Here is a 14,134-nt window from a genome sequence, read left to right as displayed (position 1 = left end):
GCCCGGCCCGGCCCGGCCCCTCACCGGCCGCCCCCGCCCCGGCAGCCCCGGCCCGGCCCCGCCGCGCCCCGGCCCCGACCTGCCAGCGGCCGCGGCTGCTGCTTCTGCCCGGCGGCGAACTGCCTGGCGTCGGCCAGCGAGCTGAAGAGCGCGACGAAGGGATTGGCGGAGATGCTGTTGTTGTTCTCCTGGTCCGTCATGGCCGCGCCATGCGGGGCGGGCCGGGCCGGGCCCGGGGCCGCCGCTCCCGCTCCAGCGCCCGCCGCGCGCGTCACCCCGCCGCGCTCTGCCTGACGTCATCGACGCGCGCCGGGAGCGCGGGGCGGGGCGCAGCGGTCTCTGGAGAGCGGCGCGGACGGGGCTGCGGCGCCCCCTGGCGGACGGGAGGAGAACGGCACGCGCGAGGGAGGGGGCGTGGCCGAGCTGATAAACAGATACTGAATATTAATTACCTCATTTGCATACACCAACAAGCACGCTGACGCGCAAACCACTGGGGTGATTTTTCGCTATTTATTTATTTGTTTGTTTGTTTATTTGTTTGACGCCCCCGCCGCCCCTCGCCGTGCTCCCGCGGTGCCCTCACGGCGACGCGGGGTCGGGAGCTCTGGGGGTGGGGGTCCGTGGGAGTCTGCCCGGTGCCGGTCCCGTTACGGCGGGTGCCGGGCCCGATGGCCGCAGCCCCGCCGCCCCCTGCCGGGGCCGCCCCGGGGCTGCTCAGACGGGCGGCGGGGCCCATCCCCGGCCGGTCCCGGCGCGGTCCCGGCGCTGCAGCTCCTGCAGCTCCTGCATCTCCTTGGCGCTGGCCGCCGGGGTCTGCACCTCGAAAGTGAGCTCGAAGCGGCTGTAGTCCACACGGAAGGCGCCCTTCTCCAGCCACATGCAGGGCTCGAAGCGGTACCCCCACAGGATCTCGTCCTCGGTGTACGAGGTGCGGGCCTGGCACGTCATCCCTGTGGGGCACGGCCCAGGGGAGGCTCGGACGCCCCCTTCGTAGCTGCCTCCCCACCCCCAGCCCCCGGAGGCACTGGGAGTGGGGACCCCCTGGGCTGCCCAGGGCCACGAGGCCACAGGATTCATGCTCCTGTGCCCGTGCCCGCAGCGATGCGCTTGTGGTGAAGCCAGGAGTGTGAAGGCAGGGCCCAGGCTCTCCTGAAGTGCCCGGAGATGGACTCCACACCATGCTGCCTGCAGAACCCCCCCCCCGGTCCCCACCCTTGTGCCCGGTTCTCCCTGACCTCTGCCTGCGGCTATGGCACCAGGCAAACAGCGCGGTCAGGCCGGCTTCCCAACTGCAGCCACTTTGTGCGGGGCCGGACAGAGCCACCCCAACCCCTGTCACTCACCTGTGGCCTCCACAATGCCCTCAAGGATGATGATGATCTCAAACTGCTCCCTCCTCAGCGACTCCGCCGACATGTCCCAGAAGGGGCTGCGCTGGTTGATGACATGGCAGATGATCTGGGGCTCCACCAGAAACAACCTGTCCTCCCCTGTGTCGTAGCCCAGGTTCAGCTCCGACTGCTCCAAGGGGATGAACTCCCCTTCTTTGGTCTGTCTGGATTTGATCAGTTTGGCTCTTATTTTTGCATCCACCATGTGGCTCTCCCGGAGGTCCCCAATGCGGAACATCAGGCAGAGCTTCTCATCTCGGTGAGAGATGACACAGTTTTTGCTGAAGATTAAGGTCTGGGCACGCTTCTTGGGCCTAGAGATCTTGACAAACATGCAGCCTACCATAAGGGCATCAATCATGGACCCAATGATGGACTGTGCCATGAGCAGGATGACGCCCTCGGCACAGTTGGCTGTCACGATCCTGGAGCCGTAGCCAATGGTCCTCTGACTTTCCACAGAGAAGAGTAAGGCAGATATGAAATTGTCCACGTTCTCGATGCATGCCTTCCACTCTGGATCGCCAATGTGGTCGATGTCACCCCTTATCCATGCGTCAAAGAAATAGATGGTGCCAAAGACAACCCAGGTGACAATATAGCACATCATGAAAACGAAGAGGAACCAGCGGTACTTGAGGTCCACTATAGTGGTGAAAATGTCTGAGAGGAACCTCTTCTTCTCCTGGATGTTGCCTAGGTTCACCTGGCACTTGCCTACTTTGGTGACGTAGCGCTGCCTCTGCTGCTTGCTTGCTAGGCCGAGCGACCGCTCGTCCTCCATGAGCTTGCAGCGCCGGGTCTGCAGCCTCTCTGTGGAGGGGATGGAGACGATGCTCTGGGTGGGCGTTTTGCTCTGCAGGGGGCTGGGGATGCTGGGCACGCTGCGCGTGTGCCACGGGTACCAGCGGGAGGAGACGTCCCGTGTCATGGGCAGTTGGTCATGGCGTGACATGTGGCGGTGCTTGGGCAGGTCGCCAGTGCTGATGGAGGTGCTGGGCCAGCGCCTGGCAGGCACAATGTCCTCTGAGTCTGCTTGTCTCTGGAGTAGAGCCGGCTCACTGGGGATGTCAGGGCTGTAGGGTGGGTGGAGATCATTTGGGACTAGGGCCCTTTTCTCAGCAGTGTTGGTGGCCTCTTGCTGTTGGCTGTCGTCTGCCAGGAGCACAGGGGTGGCTGGGCCTTCGGGCTGCAAGGGGAAGGGGGCCAGTCCATGTTAAACCGACCTCTTCATCCTCTACACTCCAGGCACTGAGCCTCACATGCCTGGGACGCTCCGCACCGCATGCAGGACAGCGGGGACCTGCATGGAGCCCTACGGGTAGTGTGCCTGGGGCACAGCCCTACCTTCTGGGGGAAGGTGCCATAGCGGCTGGTGTCAGTGGGCGGCCGCGGCAGGTAGGCCAGCATGTGCCTGGCGGTGGGTGCCTGCACGGGTGGGATGGAGTTCCTCCGGCCCCGGGACTCCTTGCGGAGCAGCCAGCTGCCACCCACGCCGTTGTGGGTGCAGAGGTTGCGCTCCCACTGTGGCTCCATGCTGCTGCCGGTGGCAGTCAGCACAGTGGCCATGGCACAGGGCACTGCAGGAACAGAAGGGTAGTGTCAGGTGGGGTGTGGGATGCACGGGCAGCAGGCTGGGCAGGGATGGCAAAGTCGGGGGTAAACACTGGTGGGTCCTGCCAGCAGCCTCCCAGGGCTGTAGCAGGTGAAGGATGTTCACGTGGTCACCACGAGGGGACAGCCCCGCGCCCCACGCAGGGCTGGTGTTGTGGCACAAATCCTGCAGCTGGGGCCTTGGGGCTCCTGGCAGCGAGACTGCTTTGGTGCTGGGGTCGGGCTGTCGCTAATGACATCTTGCTTGTCTGAGGTGGTTTTGAAACAGAGTTCCATTCATGGAAAACAAGCCCAAATCCCTCACTCCCTCACTTGTGTTAGTGACGTCTAGAGAGCCCCAGCACATTGTCTGGGGCTCACCTCCCACTCACTCAAAGAGTTGACATTTATTTTTTTATAGTTTCTCATAGAAAGTCAAATTGGATGTGACCCAAAGTGCTACTTAGAAATGCAAACAGCATCCTGGAGGAGACCGGAACAAAAAAATGTCCCAGCAAGGTGGGCAAGCCCCCACTGTGGTGGCTGTGGGGCACCTCATCCCACCGCCATGGTTCTGTGGGAGCTGGAACCATCCATGGGAGCAGCAGCTCAGCAAGAGCTGCTCCCCCTGCTCATCTGCAGCTGCCACTGCAAGGAGAGGCAAGGTGTTAGCGCTGCATGGGGCTGGGGATGTGAGATGCAAAGACAGAAGAGATGCAGAGGGGTGCGCCAGGGCTGGGAGGGGAGGCTGCAGCCCATGGGCCTGGGGCAAGAGCCCTGTCTGCAAAGAGCTCCAGGAAACTCCCAGAGGAAGCAGGCCCTTAATCCCGGTCCTGCCTGAACTGTAATCCTGTTAGCCGCATTTCTGCAGCGGCTTCGGCATGGTCTTGCTGCCACTGAGCTGCAGGTGCCTGGCTGTAGTGGGGATGCCCCTCTCCGTGTGGCTGTCTCACGGCCAGCAGTGTGGCACAGCTGTTGTGTGCTTGCACCGCAGTACCTTATGCTCAGGGCATCTGCTGTGGCTGGAAGAGTACCCAACACACCCTGAGGGCAGCTGCTGGGGGCCCAGACCCTGGGAGCCACCATCACCTGATGGGGCCCCTGCCCAGGTGATGGAGCTGAGCTGGACTGGGGGGGTGGGGGGGGTGGGGCACCAGATGGCTAAGCCAATTACCTGCCCTAATTGCATTGTACCACCTGGGGATGGAGGTGGCTTCATCCTGTGAGGCCACTTGAGCAGCCCCAGCAGCTGCGTGAAACGGGCACATTCCTGGTGGTTACCTGCAGCGTGTTTCCAGGCCTTGGAAAGTTGCTGCGAGGCCATTCAGCGACAAAACTCAGGATTGGGAAGGGGCTGGGTACAGGAGCAGGGAGGTGGTGCAGGTGTACCTGACTGATGGAGCCCCCTCCCCGTCAGCAGGCTGCAGCCTCGTGGTGCTCACAGCAGACTCTGCTCCAGCTCAGATCCAGGTGCTTTTCCCCCCAGGGGAAAGGCCAGGGGCCCTGCTGCCTCATCCAGCATCCTCTGCCTCAGCCACTTGGTCCTCGCATGGGCAGTCTGGTCGTCTGTCAAGCAGGACTGGGGCTCAGACGCTTGGGTCTTACAGCAGCTGGGTAGAGAAGTTGCAAACAAATTCTGCTGCAGGTACACACACTCCGGGCAGTCCCAAGCCTCTGTGCGTGAGCTTCATGCAGAAATCCCATCCTGGCTGTCCTTGCTGAGCAGCCCCGTGTGGTGGGTGAGCTGCACACCACACGGCTTCACAGCTCCCCACCCGTGTCTGCTGACCTTTCCTGAGCTGCCTGCTGCTTAATGGCACTTCACTTTGTGAGTCAGTGAATCCTGGCTGTAGGGGAGCTAGAAGCCCTATGAGCAGAGAAATATTTACAACAAAAATGGATAAAGTGGAGGGAAAGTGAAAAACAATTATGATTCAGCATTCATCCCCACTGGGTTGGGCTGCAACAATTGGTCTAACAAGCTTTGAGGTGAGTGCTTTATCTCAGGAATAATCATCTGTCTTAATTATTTTCTTCCTCAGGGCCAGCTGAGAGCTGACATCCGGCCTCTGTGTGCCCTTGGTGTGGGGCTGGGATCAGTTCCTCTGCTCTTCTGCCTTCCGCTGCAGCAGGAAAAGCAGGAGCTGCAGAAGCCTACAGGTTTGAAGAGCTCCCACAGGCATAGTGGCAGCAGATCTGTAGCAAGACACTTTATAAAGTCAGGAATTTCTGAAAATATTAAATTCCTTTACTTTAAGATGTTTTCCCTTGATATTCTACAGCAAACGCTCCTGCCAATTAATTATGTTTAGAGATTTTTTCCCAAACCAAATGTAATTCCTTTAGCAGCCACCACATGAGACTCTCGGGCATGAATTTTGCATGACCAGAGACGTGGCTCAGCACTGGAGCAAGAGCTGATGCTGCACAGGTAGGGATGGACACACAGCTCTCAAATACAAAAGGGTGGGAAGGAGAGGGGTCAACACAGCATTGCTCTGTGCCTATTGTCCCTTAGCCCTCCTGCCTTGTCACCTTGTCACCTCAGCCATCTCAGCCCTATTTCCTGGAGGGAAGTGCTGCAGGAGGTCGTGTTCCTGGAAATCCTGGCAGTGAGGCAGGATTGCTCTGACCCATGGGGCCAGGAGCCCTTGGCTGCCAGGGGACCCTGCCTGAGTGCTGGGTTCTGTGCATCCTTTGAGCATCGTTTGCTCTAAGTGCTTACTGCCAGAGTCCTCAGGTGAAGTGCTCTGACTCTTTCTGTGTCTCTGCCCTGCCACCTCCTGCCACCGTCCCATGGCTGCTGCCCCAGCCCGCACGCCACAGACGCAAGCCCCAGCTTGCAAACACTTGGTGATGCCCAGGACAAAGCAAAACAGAGGGGATGGCCTTGCAGACGCCCTCAGCATCACACTCCCACCATGTCCCTTCCCCTCTCCTCCTTGGGACAGTGGCTGTGAGCCCCCTGCTCATGCAGACCTGAGTGGAAGCAGTGCCTGCAGTCCCCGGTGCACCTACCGCATCTCCAGGCACAGCGCCCGCTGGGCAGGAGCAGGCATGGCTGGCAGACCTCAGCCGCTGCCCCCACCTACAGCTGCTCTTGGGCCACTCCAGTGCTGTCCTGTCTGCCCTCAGGCATCTTCCAACCGGTTCTGGAGGAAAATCCTCTCCTGGCTGTGCAGCAGAGCTTATGGGAGGGAAGGAGAGCTTGGCAGCGTCCTCCAATCCTGCTCCACAAGAATAAGGTCACCCATTAATCTCCCTCAATGACAGGCAGAAATACCTCAAGTTGATTTAATCGGAAGGGCTCGGGCAAGAAGCACTGTGGGGGCTCGGCAGGCTGGCCTGCGCAGTGGAGGGATGGCCTTCCCTTTCCCCCGGCCCAGCCTCCCAGCATGGAACAGGGCTGGGGTTCAGGCCAGGAGTACCAGCGGCTGCTCGTGACCTCTGCTTTCCTGTCTATCTGCCCATGACGAGCAAGGTCCAGGAGCAGAAAAGGGCTGAAACCTTGGGCTGCAGGCAAGGAGCAGCCACGGCCCCTTCCCTTGCGAGATGCTGGGGAGGCTCACCCCACGCCCGAGGATGGAGCTCTCAGGAGCATGGCCCCACACAGCCCTTCCTGGGCACCTGGAGCCCGTGAGCACGCCGTGCCCCGTGGCTCCGTGCAGAAGCTGGGGCTGGAGTTTGCCTCCCAAGCAGGGACTGCAGGCAGAGGGACCCCGGTGCCCCCGACCACCTGAGAACTGCTGCACAGGGACAACGTGCCTGGAGGGCTCACTCCTCACAGAGGATGCCCCTGTGTTGTATTTAAAATTGGTTCCCTATGACAGGATGGTTAAAAATAGCAAAGGTAGCACAGTGGTTATAAATAACTGCTCAGCCCCAGCCTCACACGTCTCAGCATTACCGATATAGCACAGTTAAGACTCCACAACTTGCACTGGGAGTTAACCGTGACTGCAGGCCTCAGCTCACCCCACCTCCCACAGGCAACAGCTCCCACCCTGCCCAGGGAGGCAGTGAGGAACAGCCAGGCCGAGCAGGCAGGGACGAAGTGGGCAGAGCACGTCCCCTGTCCCCTGCGTGACTGGCGGTGGCCTGTGCAGCAGGGCTGCCGGGGCAAATACCGGCCACAGACATTGCCTGGAGGCAGCTTGCAACTGGCAGGACCGTGGGGATGTGTCCAGAGCCAATGCCTGCAGGCAGGTCCTGGCGTACAGGGGGGTTTGGGACACCCAAGTTTCCCGTGCACTTTAGCAAGGGTCAGGAAGGAGGGCAAAAGATGGGCAGAAGGCAGCGGCAACTGCCCTGTGCAGGATGTGGTACAGCAGGAGGCTGCAGCAGAGCAGCCCTCAGTCAGCACCAAGCACTGGAAAGCAGGATGTGTACCCAAGAGATGAAGCTACCCGTCACTAGAGCAAACAGGTTCTGGTGACCCGGCACTTTTTTTTTTTTTTTTAAATGATCTCCCCTCTTTCACTTGGGTTGTGTTCCAGGAAATTGGCAAAGGCTCGGTGCTGGAGATGTGGGGCACAGAAGAACCACCAGCCCCAGCTGTGCTGAGTTCCACAGGCTCTGAGCCCCCTCCTCAGCCAGCCTGAGACATGGGGAGGGAGGGAGGTCCTCTGCTTGGGGTCACAGGGCCAGAGCACCTCGTGTCCTAGCTGCACGGGCACAGCGCCCAGCACTGGGATCCTGGCCCTAGCAGCACCGACACTGCTGCTGTGATGAGGAAGGAACAGTAATTTACCAGCCTTGCCCCCTAATATCCTTCTTGGTAACAAAGAGGACAGATGAATGAGAGCTTAGTCAACTAATCTCCCAATCAAGATTAATCTAAAAGCTGGACCTTGTATCCCATTTCTGGGGCTGGGCATGCAGGGACAGATGGGAAGTGAGTGTCAACAGAAAATTAGGATTTTCCTTATGAAGTGGTCTCTCCTTTTTACTTTTTCCTATTTTTTTCCCTATCATTTTTTTTTATGGCAAGGTCTTTTCTCTTGGTCATAATGGGTCCTCTTTTTCCAAAGTGACATCTCAACTCTACTTCTGTGTCCCAGCTCCCGTGGCACTTAAATGCAGATAACCCCAGTGACTGGACAACGCTGCTCTGAGGACAAATGTTTGCAAAGCACTTTCTGAGGATGCGAAGCCCCACAGTGAGGGTAAAGTTCAGTCCTGGTGCAGCACAGAGACTTCCAGGACCAACGCCTCTTCCTCCCAGAGCAGGAAAGCCATCGCACAGAGCTGGGCTCTGCTGAAGCAGCCTCTGGGCCACGAGGCAATGTGAAGGGAAACATTTTGCTCTCTGCAGCTTTCCTCATGCTCACGTCAAGCAGCAGCACGTTTCCCTTGGTGCTGAGTGCAATCCTGACATCTCCCCTTACCCACAGCACTCAGCAGGGCATGGGGGTGGGCAGCTGCGCCATGCTCTCTGTCTGCAAGCGTGTGTGGAAGGAACAGGCCCAGGAATGCCCACGGGGCCTGGCTCCGCAGCAAGGAGAAAAACATTTCTTAGGAGCAGCTGCTTCCAGCTCAGCCTCCAGCGCCTGGGGCATGAGGCTCCCTCCCAGCACCACTGCTGCAAAGAGAAGATGCTCCCTGGAGATCCACGCTGGGAGGGAGGAATGCAGAGAAGACCACTACCTTTACAAAAGTCTCCTCGACTGTGAGGAGTGGCATAGGAGCGTAGGCACCTAGCTTTCCTCCATAATGCAGAAGGGAGAATGTCCTGCAGAACAGCGAGGCGGGAGTCAGGATGTCACCGTGCTCACCTCATGCTGTGATGTGTGAGTCTCACAGTGCCTGTGTGACACGGGGCTGCTCAGCCCAGCTCCCCAGTTGCCCCCATCAGTGCAGGGCGGCCACACTTGGGGCAGAGCTGCCTTTTCCCCCAGCAGTTTGTAAGACTTTGTTGCTGCCTGTTTGTAAAGTCACTATTCAAAGAAAACACACTCAAGCCAAACCAATGCCATCATTACCTTGCTTGCTGTGGAAGTGCTTCCCAGCTGGGAGCCTTGCCACCTGGGTGCTGAGCAAATAGGCAGCAGCATCCTCTGCTCCTCTGGCAGAGCTGTGGCCTCCGTGGAAGCCCCAGTCCTCCACTGAGCTCCTGGGCAGCTCTCAAGACCTCCCTGAGTATTTATTTAAGGACAACATGAGGGCTGATGACTTAAATCTTCCTGAGAAAGCTCTATGCCACAGCTGTCAGTAGGGGAGAGGTGCTCTCCTTCAGGTACCCTGTCCCCTGCAGCCAGCAGCTCCTCTCCCCTCCCGGCCAGGGCTGGAGCTGCTGCTTGCTGGGAGCTGCTCTCTGCCAAGACTCTCACTTCAGGGTTCCTGAGGCTCAGAGGATTTGCATGCTTTTACTTAACCCTCCTGTGTATGGACAGCATGGCAAGGCACAACCACTGCAGCCTGTGAGCCAGGTTTGCCCTGAAGCAACACTGTCTACATGCAGAGATACAAACCACTGTCCCTGGGGACACCTGGGGATGTCCTCTCCGAAGAACCTTCCAGCCCAGAGCATCCACCCCTGGCCTGTCACCAGCGGTGCAGGGACAGGACATCAGAACAAGCAGGGAGAGGGGCTGCACAAGCACCAAGTGCTGTGTGCGTGGTGGTGAGGGGGAAGTGGGGGGAGAGGGAAAGGAGCATGGGGTCGATTCTTGGCTTTCCAGAACGGCTTCGCTCCCTGTTGTACCCAGTTTTTCCTGCCTAGCCAGCAGTGCCTTCTTTTAACGCAACAAAACCAACAAGACACGAAAAATTATTGTGGCCACACCCAGGAATTAGAGGTATAAGCTTGAATTTCCCCCTATGCGACTCCGCTGAACACCAGAAGCAAATAGCAGTGCTCTGTCTGTGACTGTCAATGGAAACGGTGCATTCATGGAAATCCACACCATAAATGCACAGCTCCAAAAGTGTTAATACCAAAAGCTTCTGCTCACCTAAGCTTATCTCAGCCTCACCAGTGGAGCCGGCGCACAGCTTACAGACGCAGCGTTAGCATGGCTTGGAGCTGCAACACAAAGGTCCAACTAGGTGCAATGTTTCTCACGCTCTTCGGGTGGGTCTCATCCTGTGTCACCACTTTTGTGCCACTCTGGAAGAACCTCAACTTGGACTTAAATGAATTGGAGATCTGGACCATGGGGCTCTGGCAGGTCTGCATAGTCCAGGAGGAGGGAGCGACGGAGTGCAAAGCCCACGACTCCTTCCTTGCTCTGCCGCTGGATCTGCGTGTGTCCCGAATCCTGATGTGCCTCTCCAATGGGCTGGGGCTTCTTGGATTCCTCCTCGCCAGTTTGGGCTTGGACTGCTGGAAAATATGTGAAGAAAAACCTGATCTAAAGAAATGGCTCCTGCTTGCTGGAGGAGCGGCTTTCGGCACGTCAGGGATCATGACCCTGGCGCCGGTCTCCTGGGTCGCCTATAACACGGTCCTTGAGTTTTGGGATGAAACCATTCCCAACATTGTCCCACGATGGGAATTTGGGGAGGCAATGTTCCTGGGGTGGTTTGCTGGATTCTTCCTTGCAGCAGGTGGGTTGCTTCTTATCTACACCACCTGCTTAAACAGGACTGAAACGCCAGACGTACCTTCAGCAGTCTGCCTGCAGCATCCAGCAATGGAAGGTCCAGCTGGGATGTCACCATGGAGTCACCGCTCACACCCCAAAACCGCAGACCTGGTAATCTAAGACTTGCAGCACTGTGCCCTGTGCAGCTCCCAGCTGTTTAAATTTCAGACTGTTCTTGCAATTTACAGGATGATTTGCTAATTCCTAAGACAGTGTCGCAGCTTTTTTTTTCCTTCCCATCTGTGTCTGTCTGCTTCACTTTTTTCTCCTTTTTTTCAAAAGAGCAAAAGCTTTTTCTGCAACACTTGCAAACTAAACCTAGTACTGTAAGGCAAGAAGGCAAACACAGAGCAGTAAAGAGCACTTCATGTTCATGGTTACATTTGCAGTATACTCAGTGATTATGCTATTGCTAGCATTCCCTGGAAATCTCCAATAGTCAGAAATGTAATCATTGTAACACCTATGTCCAGGCTGAAAAGCTCATTCTGTGAATGTCCGTTTCATTTTGATGTATTCAAAATAAATTATTTCAGTCATCACCAGTATGTTTCTGTGCTCTGAAAATATAACTGCATCTTACACAATGCATTGGGAAGACTGGGGATGAAGGGTCTGATCTGTAGGGAGCAAGGCTGCAGTTCGAATATTTTGTTCGTCTAGAAAAAGCTTAGGAAAATAAAAAAAAAGGATGGAAAAAAAAGGAGAGAAGGAAAACAAAAACATGCAGATATAAAAAACTGCTACAAACATAGAAAGCCATTAACACTGTCCTGGTCACTAGCCTGATTTTCTTAACCTCTGAGATGATGAAGTTATAACTGTGCCACAGACTTTCATTTAGTGAATTCTATAACTGAATTGTTTACCTGTGCATAAAAAGCAAAAATGAAAGAGAGAGAGAGAGAGAGAGAGAGAGAGAGAGACCCTATTTTGTGGGTCTCTTTAATGATTTCTTCCATGTTTTCTTGACTCAGCTATAAAAATAAAGCTTCCTTTATGCCTCTGTGCTACTGGCAATACCATACATCACACGGAATTAACACCAAGAATCGTGACAGCAGGAAACCCACCGTTACAGTGCTATTTAGAAACTGAGTTTACTGCTGTTTTAATCTGTTTACACTAGAAGCCACTAGAAGCCATGGCTGCATGATCAAAAATAAAGGAAGCCCCCAACCAAAAGCAGCATTCTGCTGGGAATCAAAGTTCACTTTTCTTCAAAAGTCCTGTTTTGAAATTTGCACTTTGCTCTAAGAGTAAAAGAAGTAGCACATGGGGAGAGAGAAAGAAAACAGGCTATTCCTAGACGTTTTTCACACTACCTGGACTTAGGTCAAGGCAGAAAATTGCAGCCAGACCAAAGAAGGTATTTCAAGAAGTCTGAGCTTCCCAACCAGCACAGCTGTCCTGGATGCATCCCTGTCACAGCTGGTGCCCACTGTGTGCATGAGGAGGAGCCCCGCCTAGTCCCCCAGGGATGTGGGGTGTGCTTCCAGGTCCCAGGTCTTCACTCATCTCTCTACACGGTTTGTGCTGATGGGCTTTAGATTCAGCTTTAAATATATTGTCAAATCCTGGAAATTATGCTAAAGAACAACATAAAAACACCCCACAATTTGCAAAGAACATCCAAGGACTTTCAAAGTACTTTCCATTTGGACTAGTTCTGTGGTCTTCAATTTTCCATTATTGGTGCAAAAAGCCAGGCTTGCTGCTATGGATCCGACGTGCTGAGGCATCCCTTCCCACAGCAACACAGCTGCTCCACAGGCTGCGGTCACATGCAGCTGTGCAGGGAGAAGAGGGACCCAGCACTTCTCTTCATGCCACGTCCTTCGAAATGAAGATCAAGCACGGCACAAGAGAGGGGCCAGAAGGGTAGCATTCTTGGCTGAGAAACGTGCTTTTCAAAGAGTTACACAAACTGTTAGCTGCCCTCTAAAGGTTCGACAAACCCACAAAGTAAAGAAACTCTATTTTGGCTATAACTCGTCACCCACACCCTTGGGAAATGAAAACATGGGCGAGGGAGAAAGATGACGACAAGACACCGAGCAAAGGTTTCTTCCAGCTTCAGGACACTCCTCCCTTCAAGCACGATCCAGACTATCAGAACTTAATGGGCACTGAACTGCACCCTTGAGAAGTCATCAGCAATTTTTTGAAGCAGGGTTTGGATATCCATTGGGACATTTTTATTTTTGTAGCAACATGACAGAATAAAATCTACTGTTTCCTGAGTGTTTGAATAGCTGGAATCTCCTAATTCAAGATTTCTCTCCCAGACCACATCCTGGTTGCCTGGAAGTCAGAATGCCTTGGAATGACAAGACAGCATTGCAAAAGTTATCTTGAAATTATGAGTCACTTACTCATTGTGCAGAGTGAACGCAGTCATTGAGTATGTGTTGTCAAGACCCCAGGCTCTGTTTAAAATACTGAATGCTTTTCACATACTACAGTTGAACCCCAGAACATGAGCATACTAAGAAATAAAGTGAAGGCCTCATTGTTTCACAATGTCATCTCCATCTCAACAATGTGGAACACAAGGCTGAAAAAGCAGCAGCACTTCCTCTACAACAGCTCATTGATTTTAACAGCCTTGGCACACTTTTTGCACACGGATAGCTGGAGTTTCTACAGATAAGTGTTTTCATTTTATTCTAAAATAACTGGGAGAAGACAAGATAAACCAAATCCCAACCATGTTATTCCTAAATAACATGGAAACAAACCGACAGAGCAGTGGGACCTTGGTGACAATTTCATTCAAACATAGCTCTGCTAATTACAACACATTTCGTAATAGGAAGAAGTCCTACAAAAAATGTCTTTAATTTGTCAGAAAAAAAACACCCCATGGCATTTCTCTCTCCTCTTCCTCAGCTGCTGAGAAGAATCTGCATTTTTTCAGAGCAATAACAGCAGAAACAGGTAAGGACTCCCTTATAATGTATAATCATGATATCAGTTCAATATGCAATTAAATGTTTCAATTCCCCAATTAATAAAGAAAATACTCAGATTTTGGATACAGGAAAACACAGATTTTTTCCTCTTCTTTACTAACTCAGTATGAATGAATTATTACTGCTGCTTGCTTGGGAATGGCAGATTCCCTCTTGCACAAAAAAACCCCAACAAGTTAATGCAGGATGGCTTGCAATGAAAAAAGGACTCAAAACAGATTTTCAGCTCCGAAAAATGAGACTTCAAGAGAAACCACTAGGCACTGATAACAAACATAAGCATTTTCCCAGCACCATTTTGCAGGAAAATAAAATAAAGGAGGGAAGATGCAACTCCCTGGAGCTTCATTAACTCCCACCTGTTTTTCTGAGAAAGCCCTGCTCTCCCAGCTGCCAGCCACCCCCCCCGAACCATGTCCTGCTTGGGAGGGACCCCAGCTTGTGCCCCTGCACACCTGCCCCATGCCTCTGGATGTGCCCCACAGACGGGCTGTTATCTCCAGACACAGCAGGGATCCAAGATGCATGTCCTTCAGCCCATTTACAGCATTACAGAATGTGAACCCTTGGTTACACTACTTAATCT

General features: G+C 54.4%; 3 protein-coding genes across 3 annotated transcripts in view; 1 reads left to right on the top strand and 2 right to left on the bottom strand.

Moving 5' to 3' along the window:
* Nucleotides 1–277, bottom strand: part of UBE4A (ubiquitination factor E4A) — a 15,520-nt gene extending 15,243 nt beyond the window's left edge. Inside the window, exon 1 of the mRNA XM_035346080.1 lies at nucleotides 80–277. Within this exon, the coding sequence (XP_035201971.1) occupies nucleotides 80–200 (121 nt within the window). The 5' untranslated portion in view covers nucleotides 201–277. The remainder of the gene's footprint in view (nucleotides 1–79) is intronic.
* Nucleotides 278–717: 440 nt separating this feature from the next.
* Nucleotides 718–6,203, bottom strand: LOC118177862 (G protein-activated inward rectifier potassium channel 4-like). The gene is made up of 5 exons (XM_035345893.1): nucleotides 6,006–6,203; nucleotides 4,377–4,597; nucleotides 2,742–2,974; nucleotides 1,347–2,583; nucleotides 718–953 (listed from the first exon to the last, which is right to left on the bottom strand). The coding sequence occupies exons 3-5, from the start codon at nucleotides 2,961–2,963 to the stop codon at nucleotides 718–720; spliced, it is 1,695 nt and encodes a 564-aa protein (XP_035201784.1). The 5' UTR covers nucleotides 2,964–2,974; nucleotides 4,377–4,597; nucleotides 6,006–6,203.
* A 3,198-nt stretch (nucleotides 6,204–9,401) lies between these two features.
* CLDN25 (claudin 25) lies at nucleotides 9,402–11,100 on the top strand. Its single transcript, XM_035346250.1, has one exon. The coding sequence runs from the start codon at nucleotides 10,001–10,003 to the stop codon at nucleotides 10,691–10,693; it is 693 nt and encodes a 230-aa protein (XP_035202141.1). The 5' UTR covers nucleotides 9,402–10,000; the 3' UTR covers nucleotides 10,694–11,100.
* Nucleotides 11,101–14,134: the final 3,034 nt, after the last annotated feature.

This window comes from Oxyura jamaicensis, chromosome 24 (assembly GCF_011077185.1).
Source record: "Oxyura jamaicensis isolate SHBP4307 breed ruddy duck chromosome 24, BPBGC_Ojam_1.0, whole genome shotgun sequence".
Classification (NCBI taxonomy): Eukaryota; Metazoa; Chordata; class Aves; order Anseriformes; family Anatidae; genus Oxyura; species Oxyura jamaicensis.
This window is presented reverse-complemented; position numbering and strand designations above follow the sequence as displayed.

Bases quoted from the DNA above. Each gene is read 5' to 3' on its own strand.
- LOC118177862 (XM_035345893.1), bottom strand. From the start codon at position 2,963: ATGGCCACTGTGCTGACTGCCACCGGCAGCAGCATGGAGCCACAGTGG. The intron at 2,584-2,741 runs GTAGGGCTGTGC...TTCCCCTTGCAG, and splicing joins ATGGCACCTTCCCCCAGAAG to CCCGAAGGCCCAGCCACCCC. The intron at 954-1,346 runs GTGAGTGACAGG...CGTGCCCCACAG, and splicing joins GGGCATTGTGGAGGCCACAG to GGATGACGTGCCAGGCCCGC.
- CLDN25 (XM_035346250.1), top strand. From the start codon at position 10,001: ATGGCTTGGAGCTGCAACACAAAGGTCCAACTAGGTGCAATGTTTCTC.